Consider the following 14,314-nt stretch of genomic DNA (forward strand, 5'->3'; position numbering starts at 1 on the left):
TTTCCTCCACCCTGCTTCTTCTGGCCTCTCACCTTCCCACTGCTAATATCATTCCATAACTTCTCTGTCTTTTCAGGTCCCCTTATTAATTAAACTTGAGGATAAGGCTTTGTCAAAAGAAACCAAATAAAACTGCCACCAGCTTCTCTGTTGACAGAATTGCTGTTTTAGAGGTTCAGAAACTCATTAGCTTTTTTAAAGTTAAAAAAAAAGAACAATATGTGATTCTGGAGCTATTACATCATAGGAATTAACTTTAAATAATTACCAATTTTTTGCCCTTCTGTCAGAAACATCTATGCACTTTGTCTTGCAAGAAATTTATATGAAGTCAAATTTAGTGAATGAAAGTAATAATTCAAGTTGAGCAATAACAGACATATGCCTTCTTAACATGAAGACAGATCACTAAACAAGAGTACATAACTAGATCACACTGTTTAAATAATAACCTGGTAAAAAAGGTTATTCCACAAAAAACAAGCAACTGTGCAAGATCTACATCTATAACATCTTTATTCTATGCATTCCTAGACTGTTTAAAAATCTTTCTGCATTAAATTTTCATTTTAGAGGAGTCATCAGTTTCATAACTCAGCTTCAGCAACAAATACTTTTGGACCAAATGCTGTACAAAATCCTTTGGGAAATGAATGACCCTCAGTCTATACAGGGGAAAGCAGCAGAACAGACAGTGCCATAGGATTTCAATATTAGTTCTTTTCTGCAGTCAATAGGGTTCATAGCTCTTCCTCAGGCTCGTCCAGTAAACTTGTCAAGTTTTAAAGTAATTAGTACAATTATACCATGCTTTAAATATGTGGGACCAATTTACTTTCACTCAAATGAAAGTGTTCCACAAGTCTAAAACAATGGCCCCTCCTCTTGCCACAGTCTGGACATAGGCATGCCTTTTGCCCATAGAGGCTCTATCAAAACACAAAATTTGCCAGCCAAATAACATAAAAAAACTTAATCTCTGAAAAAGGCAGGATATCATCTTCAGAAAACACATGGAAAATTTCTACACACTGCATGTATCTGTATATTACAAAAAAAACAACTGGTATACGATACATTAAAAAAATAGTTGTGTAATAGTTTAATCTTATTTTTAATATGAGAGAAAAACTAAAGTAAACAACAGAGAAATTATCACCATGCAGAAATCATTAATCATATCTTATTAAATGGCTGAGCAAAAGAGAAAAATGACCAGCTTTCAACATTTTGTTTTGGTGACATAATTCAAATAACTGAAACTTAATACTTCTGTTAAAGCAAACTGTATTTATGGCCTATTTTAGGTGGAAGAAAGCATTTGCATGCCATGCCACTGCCTCTCCTAAAACCAAAAAATTATTCCACTTTATCATGATAAAGAATTCATCTTTTGAAACAATTTTCTTAACACACAAGTAATGTGTGAAGATTTTTTAAAAAGTGAGCATTGTTCATAAACCAAGTGCAAACATCCTGCTCAGTGGGACTCCAGTAATTTCTGCTTCTCTTCTTGAATGAGACCAGAATGATCAACAGTAAATCCTGAGTCAGAACTGTGTTCAGATTATTTTAATTACAAATTAATAAGTCAGAATGTTAATGATACTTAGTTGAGGAGAGTTAATCATGTGCATAGGAAATCTTCCCTTCTGAAGGGGAGAAAATAGTTCAGGTCCTTCATTAGAAGACATCCAATTCTGAAACTATCTGTCTTAATCTATTCCACAAATCCAAAGCTCTCCTGCAACTGAATATCCACTTTCAAGTAGAATTCTGTATTCCTGAGAAAAAAGACTAAAATCCTGAGAATTTGATATTTGATGCTTTAACATTCACCAAAAGAGTGAAGTGCTTTTATAAACATCAGTGTGAAATGATGATTTTGACATTTTCCCATTGAGAAGAAAAAAATAAAATAATCAAATTCACTATCCCGTTTCACTCTTCTCAATCCAACCTTCTCTATCCTATACTTAGAGATATACATATCATATTTAATTTATAATCCACTGATAAATATTTGGTCACAGTGTAAGTTTTTAATACTTTGTGAATAAAAGGCTTTAAATATGAAAATAGCCAAATATTATAGCTTTGAAAATATTTAGTTGTTATAAGGGGGAAAAATGCCATCTGCTGGGTACAGATGAGGACTGTCCTTTTCTTACTAACACATCATGCTGTCCTGAGAGAGTTTTCTCTCCACTTCATAATTAATTTTTCCCATCTTGAAAACTGATGCAGATACATGCATTGTTTTTGAGGGAATGTAATAGCAACCTGATTAAAACTCCATAACAAAAGTTTCTTATCATATACCTCTCAAAGGCTGGAGGGCTGACAACAGATAGGATGACTAGCAAAGGAATACTAATGCTATTATTTCAAAAACATTAGAACTGTCTCTAACACCCCTCCCCACACCCCCAAATACTTCAAATACTTTTGTATCTTCACTTATATAAACTTCACTATTAGCTGATTTATAAGCCATGGAATGCTGGTTGGTGGAGTACAGATGAAGAACCACATAGTTACCTAGCTTAAAAGCATGAAACCAAGGCAATGAAAACCTCCTTAATAAAGTATGAAAAAGAAGTGAGAATATCCAGTTAAGAAATATATTTGTATGAAGAGGGGAAAAAATTAAAAAGAGAAAAACCTGATTTAATAAAATGGATAAACTTTAAAATTAAGTGTGATAAAAGGTAGATAGGGTTTCCATATGTAAACATGAAGAAGAAAACAAGAGTTGCTTTGATTCATAAGAGACAACGGGATTCCTTTACATTTTTGCTTGTTGTTAATTTTACAATGTAAAATGTAACAGCTGTCACCTGTGTTTGCATATACACATATGCATATTGGTAAGTATATTTATAAATTTAAAATTCTGATTCATTTCATATGAAGCTGAACCAGCTTACAATCTTGAAAATCTGGGTTTCAAAGCTAAAATAAAGGCTTATTTCTCATCTATACAATGATGCTAAAAATCATGCAGCTTCTGTGATGTATATATCTTTCTTCTGTTTAAGATAAAAGCCTTAACTTCCGAACAGAATTCAGTAAAAAACCATGCTTGAACTTTGCACTCACTGTCTGCTGACTGCTTTGTAAAAAGACAACAAGCATAAAAACTATGAAAATTGTTTGGCCTTTTTAAGATCCTTGGAACTCTGGCCTTTTTAAGATCCTCTAGCAAGAGGACATGTTGTCAGATGGAACCAAAACTCTACTGAAAACTATTAAATGCTTTTTACAAATTCCCACTCAAAGTGCAATATGTGCACATGTTCCATACACCGCAGTTACCGTTCTCTTCTCTATCACTCAGGTAAGTAACAACACGGATTCTCCACTATCAATGGCCCTGATTATGCAAACTGATCTCCCTCTGACAGATACATGCACCCATAACCTCACTGATTTCAATGCGCTTCTACAGCAGGACAAGCATCTTTTCCCAGAAAAAGAAGCTACAAGCTGGGTGTTAGTTAAAAAGACAGCAAATGTGAATTACCAAACCTATGGCACATCCTGTCATTAAACAGATATCAAAAATCCAATTTATTTCTTCAAAATGAAAATGTCCCTCAAAATGCTAATTTTTAAAAACTCATCCTACATATACATAGTTTTTTTAAGTCAATCATCACAACTGGAATCCCTGCAAAACCAGACATACTAGATAATTATCCTGAAAAAGGATCAAGTAGGTTTCTTTTCTAATGTCTCTGAAGTTGTAAGATAAGCACATGTACCAAAAGTTTCTCTTTGCTGTCAATGAGGGAAGGTGAAACTGCTGATAATCTCACTGTATTTCAGAAGCCCACAGTTGCATGCATACCATATTGATAACACTGTTATGGCAGAAATGCAAACAATCTGTATCAGGGTAATTTATTTTGTTGACACATTTTGCTGATTCCAAACTACTTGTGAATTCAGTAAGACACAAAAAGCTGGGCTTCTAATTCCTAAACCAATTTCAAAACATTCTGATGGTATCAGAGCAAACTGAATGGTAGTCTTGGAGCTATGACTGTCATGAATTATTTTTATCTTTAATATATCCATTATTTAGTACTTATATCTGTTCTTTTATTATTTCTGAGTTTGGTGTTGTCAGAAAATTAAGTCATAAAATGCTCAGAGTAAGACCAATGAAGAGTAGAAACAATATACAATATCTTTGTCTGTCCAGACTGTTTGCTCTACTCTACCATGGTGATAATTTCTTTTCCCTTTTAGTTTGCTTTATTCTTCTTTGAACTACACCACAGAAGGCAAGGAAGTCATCTGAGCTGAGCTTTTTTTCCTTTTAAATGCATGTTTCATAGAATCTCAGAATGGTTTGGGTTGGAAGGGACCTTCAAGATCATCAAGTTCCATTCCCTGCCACAGGCAGGGACACTTTCCACTAGACCAGGTGGCTCAAAGTCCCATCCAACCTGGTCTTGAACACCTTCAGGGATGGGGCATCCACAGCTTCTCTGGGCAACATATTCCAGTGCCTCACCACCCGCACAGCTAAGAATTTCTTCCCAATATTTAATCTAAATCTGCCCTTTTTCAGTTTAAAGCCATTCCCCTTTGTTCTATCACTACAGGTCCTTGTAAATAACCCTTCTCCAGGTACTGGAAGCTTTCCTGTCTCCATGCTGAACAAGACAAACTCTCAGCCTGTCTTTGTGGGAGAGGTAGTCAGCCCTCTGATCATCTTCAGAGCCTCCTCTGGACTCATTCCCACAATTCTTTAATTTCAAACACCATATTAAAATACTTTTTTTCAGATCTGTAATAATCCTATACAAATGCTCCTTTCTCAACACAGATTAAGATATATAGATCTGCAAACTCAAGAAAACAAGACAATAAAATCTCATTAAGCAACAAATTAAAACCACAAACACATACCACAAAAAAACCAAACCCAAACCAAACAACTGAATATTAATTTGTACTGTAAACAATGGAGAAAAAAATATTCTGAGTTAAAGTACCATCCATGACATACTTAAAAAATCTAGAAAATTCCCCTTGTCTGAAAAAGACCAAATAGTCACTACACGCAAAAAATGCATTTAAAGAAGCTCACACCAATTTCTAAAATTCATGTAAAGCACTTTGAACAAGATGTTCACAAATACTCTCTAATAAGTCCTATAATTTAAAAAATTTATATGCACTGGTGGAAAAAAAAACATGTTCACTACTGAGTTCCAGTAAGTTTGAGAGCAGCATATCTATTTCAAGTTATAGCAAAAGGAAGACAAACATCGTGGAAAAAAAACCATATTCACTACTGAGTTCCAGTAAGTTTGAGCAGCATATCTATTTCAAGCTATAGCAAAAGGAAGACAAACATTTTTTCTATGTAAATTAAATGGCTTTTAAATTATATATCTTGCAAACCTTTACAGTGTATAACATAGAACACTGTCAAATTCCTGTTTATAAAAACTGTATGTTATTTTACTTTGCAACTCACAAATCTTCTCAGAAAGGACAATCCCACAATTTGTAAATTAAGTATATGTACAATAAGTACTCTTACTCTAAGTACTGTACTGAAAAAAATCTCAATTTACAGTAAAGAAAGCATAAAGAAAAAACCAAAAAAATGTTTTAAAATACATATTAGTTTAAGTGTCTAACAGTTCCATGCTATTTGCAAATTATTTAACATCTGATCTGCAAATTACCTTAGAATAAGTCTGATTGGCAAGGACCATTGCATGTCATCTGCCTCATGCTCAGGACTGGGTCAGCTTCCAAGTAGTATCAGAGTGCTCACAGGCTCATCTAATTTAACTTCTGAATGCTTCCAAAGATGCAGACTCCACAACATGCCAGCCTACTACAGTGTTTGACTTTCATCACACTGTTTCTCCTCTTGACCTTCTACAATTTGTGTCCTTTGCCTGCCATTTTTTCAACATCAATCTCAGAGCAACGTGGCTTCATCTGATCTATCACCTGCCACTAGGGAGTAGTAAACAGCAGTAAAGTATTACACAGCCTTCTCTTATTTGGACAGAGGAAACCCAATTCTCTCAGCCTTTCTTTATATGTTGTGCTCCCTAATCCCCCCACAGTCTTGGAGGCACTCCGCTGAATTTGCTCCAGTGCATCAATGTCTTTCTCAATTCGGGGAGCCCAAAACAAGACACAGTACTCCAGATGAAGTCTCAAAAATGCCAAATAGGACTGAAGAATCATCTACTCCACTGCAGCCCAGCTATCACATTAATTGGCTGCCTTTGCTCTAAGGGCTAACTCTTGCCCCAGTTTCAAAGTTTTGCCTTCCAGTATCCTGAGGTCCAGTTTGCCTAAGTAGTGCTTAACTTCAACTTCCCTGCACTCTGCCATGAGGTTCAGGGACCACAAAAGCCTGAGAACAGACCTTGCCAAAGCAAAGGCTGCAGTGTGTACCCTCAGCCTTTTTGTATCTTTTCCACTGTCCAGTGCTGCATCAGCATCACACCATTTCCTTAAGTCTTCCTCCCATTAACAAGGTACCTACAGACATCAGTGACGCAGCTTCAACTCCAGTGTAGTTTTGGCTTTCCTACATCTTTCTCTTTAGACCCAAACACTGTTTTTATATTCTTCATGGAGGTCTGTCACTGTTTACAGATTCCATACATATCATTGTTCGGGTGAGTTAACTTAGGAATTCCCCATTCAAGCAAGCTGTACCTGCTTGCCATACCTGCTTATCTTCCTGCACAGGGAAGAGTACGTCCTTGTGCATTTGAGGAAGCTGTTCTTGAAGATCAACCAGTTATCCTGAGCCTCTCTGCAGTTCAAAGGGACCTGACGTGGGATACTACCTCTATTACATGAAAATGCCAAAGCCAACTATTCTGAAGTCCAATATAGTTTCTTTACTGCCTGCTTTTCACTCCTCTCAGATTCCACCACCTTACAGTAGTTTAGTTGGGGTTGACATCAGCCCTCCATTTTCACATTCACAAGTAGCAAGGAATCTAAGGTACATGGACAAATAGGAATAAATATCTATCCAAATGTAAATTAGAAGAGAGAAATACATGGGAGGTATGAAAATTTTGAAGATGTGGTATTTGGGAGCTTTTCTTCATCTCACTCAGGAGATAGAAATGGATCTTAACAGAGTGGATAATCATGATGATAACTGGCACAAGCAACTGGAAAGACTACTTTAAGGCAGCAGCTATTTCAAGAAAAGGGAACAGGGTACATAAAACATACGAGACTACATTTACATTCCAATTTGCTAGCATATAGATAATTTTAGGATGATATGAGGCAAAGCTTTTAAAAATCTGGAGAAATGAGTAGCTGAAGTAGAATAATTATCTGACAGATGGAGATTGCCCAAGACTGCCACTTGAACATATAAAAAGATGAGACTGACTTCATTTTTGAAATACAACATTAGAAATTCTGAGAGCATCCTGAGTATTAGTTGTGGAAAGTACAAGATTTTGTTCAGTGTACCAGAGTATAAATAAAGGTTAGATTCAAAACTTTACTTTAAAAATAGTTTTTTAAGCCTGAAGCTTTACAAGAAGATTTTAAGTATTCTCATATAAGCAATACAGCATAGATATTTACAGCATAGCATTTTGCTAAAATGTCTGTTTACCAGTTTCCTTTGCAATACCAATGTTGCAGCTGCACATGCACATTTCTACCATGGTGGCATTTGGGCTTCCCCTTCTTGTGTCTCTGCATTGCTCTTTCTACACATTACATTCTCTTCAATCTGTTGGCACAACCATGCCCCTACATTTCCTCTTCAGAAGGTCAACTCTAGTAACAGCTGAATGCCTGAAGGTAACAGCTAATCAAATTATTCCTTTACCTTCCCTTGAAACTCTCACATTTCCACAAAAAGTAAGCAATTCCAAAGCACGCATGCTTCCTTTAACAACAGTACAGCCATAAACACACTTAACACATTCAAACCAGCACTCAGCCTGCTGCCATCCTCACATGGCACAGCTTTGGCTCTATTTGCAACACCTTGTTCTTATTTGTTCCATTATCCAGTTGCTGTACAACTTCACCTGCATTCTGCCTTGTAACTCCACTGTACCCAACAGCAATGCAGCCCCAACACTGACTGTGGTCATTGGAGTCATAGGGAACGTGGGACTACTATTTTTATCACCAGGGTATTACTTGTAAAAGCCCCTTTCTGTGGTGCATGGCACATATAAGAATGAATCTGTGCTCTTTGATAATGGACATTCTGTAAACAGGTGAGAAGGCAAAGATTTCACAACTCAAACTAACAACTCCAGTATCATGTAAAAGTGGGAATGGGAAGAGAGGAAGGAGCACCAACACCCAGGCCATACAAACTATCCCATCAGTTCTGCTATCTTAGCTGACTCAATTAACTCATATGACTTTTCAGCCAGTTACTATTTTTTTTTCTAATTTTTTTTAAAGCAGGAGAGTGAGAAAGATCAGCTTATAAAAAGGACAGAAACATAGCTATATGAGAGCAAATCAAGAATATCACAGCCATTTTGAACCCCTTGCAGCTCTTCTTCTCCCCCAGTCCTTTTCAGTTTATAAAACAAAAAAAAACCACTTCTAAAAAAAAAAAAAAAAAAAAAAAAAGAAGACGACATCCACTTGCCTGTACTTATGGTATCTATATCTGGTTGTTGATTTGTAATTTCCAGTGGATCCAAGGATATCCCCACTATCCTTGAATGTATTGCATTTTATCTTCCATTACTTATTACTTGAATTATTTTTTTATTATCTTGTCTAAGCTAAACAGAACTTTGCCTAAACACTGTTTGGGGATTTCCCCATACAGTCGAGTTAATAATGGATACAATTAAAAAAATTACAAACTTAACACTAATAAATAATTTAAATAGTTCATGTCTACTTCAAATTACTAATTTTTTAGAGGAGTACAACTTCAAAGATGACTAAAATCCTTGAAGTTTTTTATCTAGTACTTCAGGGTACTACATAAAATTTATATTATATTGTGATTTGAAATGGTAACAAATTGACCCAGTAAGACATTATTTCAAAGCAAATAAAGCCAAAAATTTGCTTGTAATTTGATTTTAGCAGTCTGATACAGATAAAATTAAGGGATTTGCACAGGCTAACTAAAAATCTGTAAAAGGAAGCACGGACATTTAAGAAATTCTGGTTATGGAAGCTACCAGAAATATGGTACTATGTGACATTTTCAGTTGATATTTGTGACATTTAAGTAAGACTCAGAGTTACTTTGGGGTTTTTTGGCTTTTTAAGTAATATTCATACAGCTAGACATTTTGAGAAAAAGCATCTCTACTATTTAAAAGCAGTCTTCCCTGCTAAGTGAGATCTGCACACAGCAAATAAATATCCTTCACATTCTCTACTTTTAAGGTTATTTAAATTGTAGATCATTGGGAAAAGCAGTTAATGTGCTTAAGACTCTCTTATTTTTTCATGACCATCATCATAATTTAGGAAAACTCAAGGTATATGTCAGACCATTGTTCTAATAAACCTGAAATTAAATAGAAGTGCTAGGAAGCAGGTCTGCCTTTTTAAAACACACAATATTAGGGCTTTTCAGTTCAACTGCTTGTTTCACAAGAGACAAACAACAAAGTACTCTCTTGTTTAGCTGATTTAATGAGTTGCAGGGGTTTTGTGTTAGAGGGCTTTGGGTTTTTTTTAACTAACTACATTGATGTAATGAGAGGAGATTGAGGAAGAGCACAAGCTGAAATTCTTGCAAACACAACACAAAAAGAGTTAATCTAACCATCATCCTGATGCTTGGAAAGGCTGGACTATGGTAATACACAGGAGACAATTACCAAGGCTCAGCTGATAAGATGTAACTCACTAAGGTGCAATAATGCAATTTCTTTCAAATATGTGCACTGAACAGGAGTGTCAGTATTAGGTCACTGAGGTTACAGAAACCCTGCCTTTCTCTGGGATGCAATAGTATCTTTTTTCTTTATGTTTATTCTTTGTCATGCAGTCTTCATCTTTATCAGGCTTATTCTAAAAGTACTTCCCAGATCATAAGACCAATTCTTTTTAATTCAATGACAAAACTCCTTCCAATATCAAGAGTGAAACAACTGAAGCCCAGATAAAAGCAATTGGTCATTCATCCATAACGGGACTACATCTGGGGTGAAACAGCAGCTATTTTGCAGTTAACACTTCTATTGCAAACTGATCTATGGATGGAAATTCTCAACGCAAAACACAGGGGAATTTACATAGATGGAAAATAATCACTCTGACTAAAATCTGGCAAACTCCCCAGAGGTAACTCCTTTATTCAGATGAAAAATGCACAAGATTGTTTACAATTGTTCAGGATCTCAATTACATATGCTATCTAAAAGACATGTCCAACAGCTGACAGAACTCTAATCTCATGCTACTGAATAAATAATCCTCCTATATGGGGTTTTTTCACTATTTGAGTGAGTAGGGAATTATAAATGCAAAGGCTGCGTGATTGTAGCTTTGTGATTTGGTTCAGTTTGTAGCACTGCTGCCCAGGCTGTAAACTGTGGTAAGATCACACACAACTGCAGCACAGGTTTAGTTATGTCCGCATTTCAAGACTTAAAGACGAATCTGTAAATGAGAACAGAGGACTTGGAAATTACAGACAATCCCTGTTCGCATTGTTTCTAGGTATTTGAGATCAATATTTTAACTTGGGCTCCTTATTTGTCTGTAAGACATCAATACAAAGGTATACCTTCTATTTCTGTAAATGTTGTTTGCCTGTGTCAAAACAACATGCAACTTCTGTAAATTCTGTACCACTACTTCAGCCACATCTGTAGTATTTTGCTGTCAAATGCCCAACAGATTCACTGGCTGAATGGCAGATCCCAGAGGGTTGTGATCAGCGGCACAGGTCTAGTTGGAGGCCTGTCACTAGTGGTGTTCCCCAAGGTTCAGTAGTGGGCCCAGTGTTGTTTAATTTACTCCTCCATGACTTGGATGGAGGGGCAGAGGCCTCCTCAGCAAGTTCACTGACGACCCAAAGCTGGAGGAGTAGCTGATAGCCCAAAGGGCTCTGCAGCCCTTCAGAAGGACCTCAACAGGCTGGAGAGAGGGGCAGAGAGGGACTTTCTAAAATTTGTCAAAGGGAAACATGCACAGTCCCGCACGTGGGAAGGAATAACCCCATGTGCCACTACAGGCTGAGGGCTGATCTGATGGAAACCAGCTCTGCAGAGAAGGAGACCTGGTGCTTCTGCTGGAGTACAAGCTGTCCATGAGCCAGCAGTGACCTTGTGGCCAAGAAGGCCAATGGTATCCTGGGGTGCATTAGGAACAGCATTGTCAGGAGGCCGGGGGAGGTGATCCTGCCCCTCTACTCTGCCCTTGCAAGGCCACATGAGGAGTGCTGTGCCAAATTCTGGGCTTCTCAGTACAAGAGAGACCTGGGGCTCCTGGTGCAGGTCCAGTGCAGGGCAAGAAGCATGACTGAGAGACTGGAAAGGAAAGGCTGAGGGAGGCCTGTTCAGCCTTGAGATGGGAAGACTGAGAGGTGTCCTCTTCAATGTCTGTAGGTATCTAAAGGGAGATATCAGAGGTTGGAGCCAGGCTTTTCTTGGTGGTGCCAAGCAATAGGACAAGAGACAATGGGCAGAAACTGATGCACAGGAAGCTCCATCTGAGCAAGAGGAAGAACTTTACTGTATGAGTGACCAAGCACTGGAATGGCTTGCCCAGAGCGATTGTGGAGTCTCCTTCACTGGACATATTCAGGAACCATCTGGATGTAATCCTGTGCCATGAGCTCTAGGATGACTGCTTGAGCAGGGAGGTTGGACCAGATGACCAACCCACTGTGGTCTCCTCCCAACCTTACCCATTCTGTAGTGCTGTAATTCCTTTTTGGATTACTGAAGAAGAAAATTTTGTTTACCTAAAAAGTTGAAACCATCATCAATGCCTGCTTCTAATCTCAGTGTGGTGGGGAAAGCAGGAAGCCCATTGTTGTCACATTAGAACTGCAGTAATGAGATGCTCAGTTAATCAAATCAAACAGAATTTCAGTTAATGATGATAACTCAGGAACTGTCTTTATACAGTCTAAAGTTAAAGATGCTTCTTTTAAAACTCTGGGCAACAATTTCAAAACCTGTTGTATTCCAAAGTTTCTTCAAATGACTTTAGATTTTACCCAAAGTAACAACTGAAGCAGACAAACCAGGAATATTTCATTCACAGTTTGTGTTTCACTGAGCAGAAGCTACTGTTCTACACAGGACAGTATTTAAGATAAATACCTCTCTCCCAAGAGTGCTAAGTTATTATTTTCTGTCCCATACTTCATTAAATTTTATTTTTGTTGGGTAAATGCACTTAGTAGCAGTCAATTGTCATGTGCGATAGAGTAAAACTTACCTGGAAGACCTGTACTTTATTTAAGAAATATCAGATTTCTAGGATTTTCTATACGCATTTGAGAGCAGCATAAACACTGATATATTTATATATTACATTATTTACAGAGTAATTCAGGTAGTTATTTCCATAGTACAAGAACTTCTCTCATTTTCACATAGCTGAAATATGATAGAACTTTTCTAAATGTTAGAAAGTTATTTCAATTCCACAATGGGTCAGCCATTCTTTAATAATTTGCTATTAACTGCTACTAACTTTTTAGAAATAGCTTTTTTCCTGGCTCATATTTTATAACCTTTCCATGTTTCAATCAAATAATCTATGATGCAATATATTAAACATAACAGCACTGACAGTTTGGTATCTGAAATCAGAGATGACTAATCAACCAATACTCCTTTATTAATGGGAAATTTAAAATGTGTTGCATTTTGTTTCTGAATCACATGCTAGTACTGTATATGTGTAAACTCCAGCAGAAGTCATAAGAATACTCTTATAAAAATAACCTTCTTATCAAATAATTGGCAGTTTTTAAAAGAACTTTTATATAAATCTTTCATATTACATTATCCTGTGACTTAAATAAATTGCAAGCAAACATAAAATGTTGTAATCAGCTGATTATCTGAAGTAAAGAGAAGTATTTCTGTGTATTCTCTGAAATAGTTATGTTGTCACTGAAGACATTGCATTTTCAAACACAAAAATTTGAACAGATAATTCTGATTTCATGAAACACTGAGAACTTATCAGTTGAGTATATTTTGCATAAAGACCCCATATCCCTAAGATTCTCTCTATTCACCCAATGTTTTCATTAATGTGACATGCAGATGTCTAAAAGTTAAATGGGCCATTATTAGCACCCTGGAATATGCAAGCAATATCTGAATTAATTGTTTCATCATATTGAGTTGCCTGTGGCACCAAGAAAAAGAAAAGCTAAATGTCAGTATTTCACACCGTCAATTGAAATGAGTCCCAGATGTTAAAACACCAAGCAATCTAAAAATCATTAATTTCATCCTAACCAAAAACTTTTCCAAAGCAAGCTTAATCCCCTCCCCAGCACAACTAAACATGGAAATAACCCCTATTTAATATGTGCAGTGACTGAACTAGGCAAATAGCAGGACCAATGTAAAGATTTTCATGTCTTCTGCCATTAAAACTCACTGGTTTTGATTAAGATTTTAACGGCATTAAAGACAATACCAAAAATCCAATACCAATTTTACTTGTTTACTCACAAGTAAAAATGTCAGGCTTTGTTTTTCTCTAAGAAAACAAGTACTGTTTGTCATTGTGCACAATTCTAAAGTAGAAGAAAGCTTCAGTTGTTATCGTTTTGTCTAAAATCAATGAAGAACAGTTTTAGGAATTTAAGCTAATACAGCCTGCCTACTCTCAAAAACATACTGCCAAATCCAAATGGGACTTTTTTTCAGAAATTTGAGGAAACTTAATTTAAGAATGAATAAATTCATAATATAAACATCTGCCATTGTTTTCAGTACAACACTAATTACAACAGTTGCTTATCTTTTGGATGAACAAGTTCTAGAGAATATAGAAAGGCTTAGCCCCAGGAAGTGTCAAGAAATATCAGAGGACAGATTAACTGCTAAGGGACATTCACACGAGTGCTACAGATTTAAAAAGGGAAGAGATTACATACCCCTCTCCACCAATTCTTGTTATCTTTAGACGAAAATCAACTGAGTTCAGGCTGGGTGGCTTCCATTTCAAAATATCATCACATCGACCAGGCTTGTATTTCTGAAGTAAATTAAAATGCAGTTTAATTATGCTTATTGGTTTTCACTGGTTTTAAAAGTAACAATTCAGCCTTTCAGACTCTATTAGCTGTCTCTAATGAATAACAATA

The 14,314-nt window shown here is 36.4% G+C and overlaps 1 protein-coding gene across 2 annotated transcripts in view; it reads right to left on the minus strand.

Annotated features, from left to right (window-relative positions):
- The window catches only part of RNGTT (RNA guanylyltransferase and 5'-phosphatase), a 170,980-nt gene that overhangs the window by 49,532 nt on the left and 107,134 nt on the right, over nucleotides 1-14,314 (minus strand). For both annotated transcript variants that reach the window (XM_041480417.1, XM_041480416.1), the window contains one exon: nucleotides 14,105-14,205. In XM_041480417.1, the coding sequence (XP_041336351.1) occupies nucleotides 14,105-14,205 (101 nt within the window). The remainder of the gene's footprint in view (nucleotides 1-14,104; nucleotides 14,206-14,314) is intronic.

The sequence above is a fragment of the Pyrgilauda ruficollis genome, unplaced genomic scaffold (genome assembly GCF_017590135.1).
Source record: "Pyrgilauda ruficollis isolate IOZ18807 unplaced genomic scaffold, ASM1759013v1 scaffold51, whole genome shotgun sequence".
NCBI lineage: Eukaryota > Metazoa > Chordata > Aves > Passeriformes > Passeridae > Pyrgilauda > Pyrgilauda ruficollis.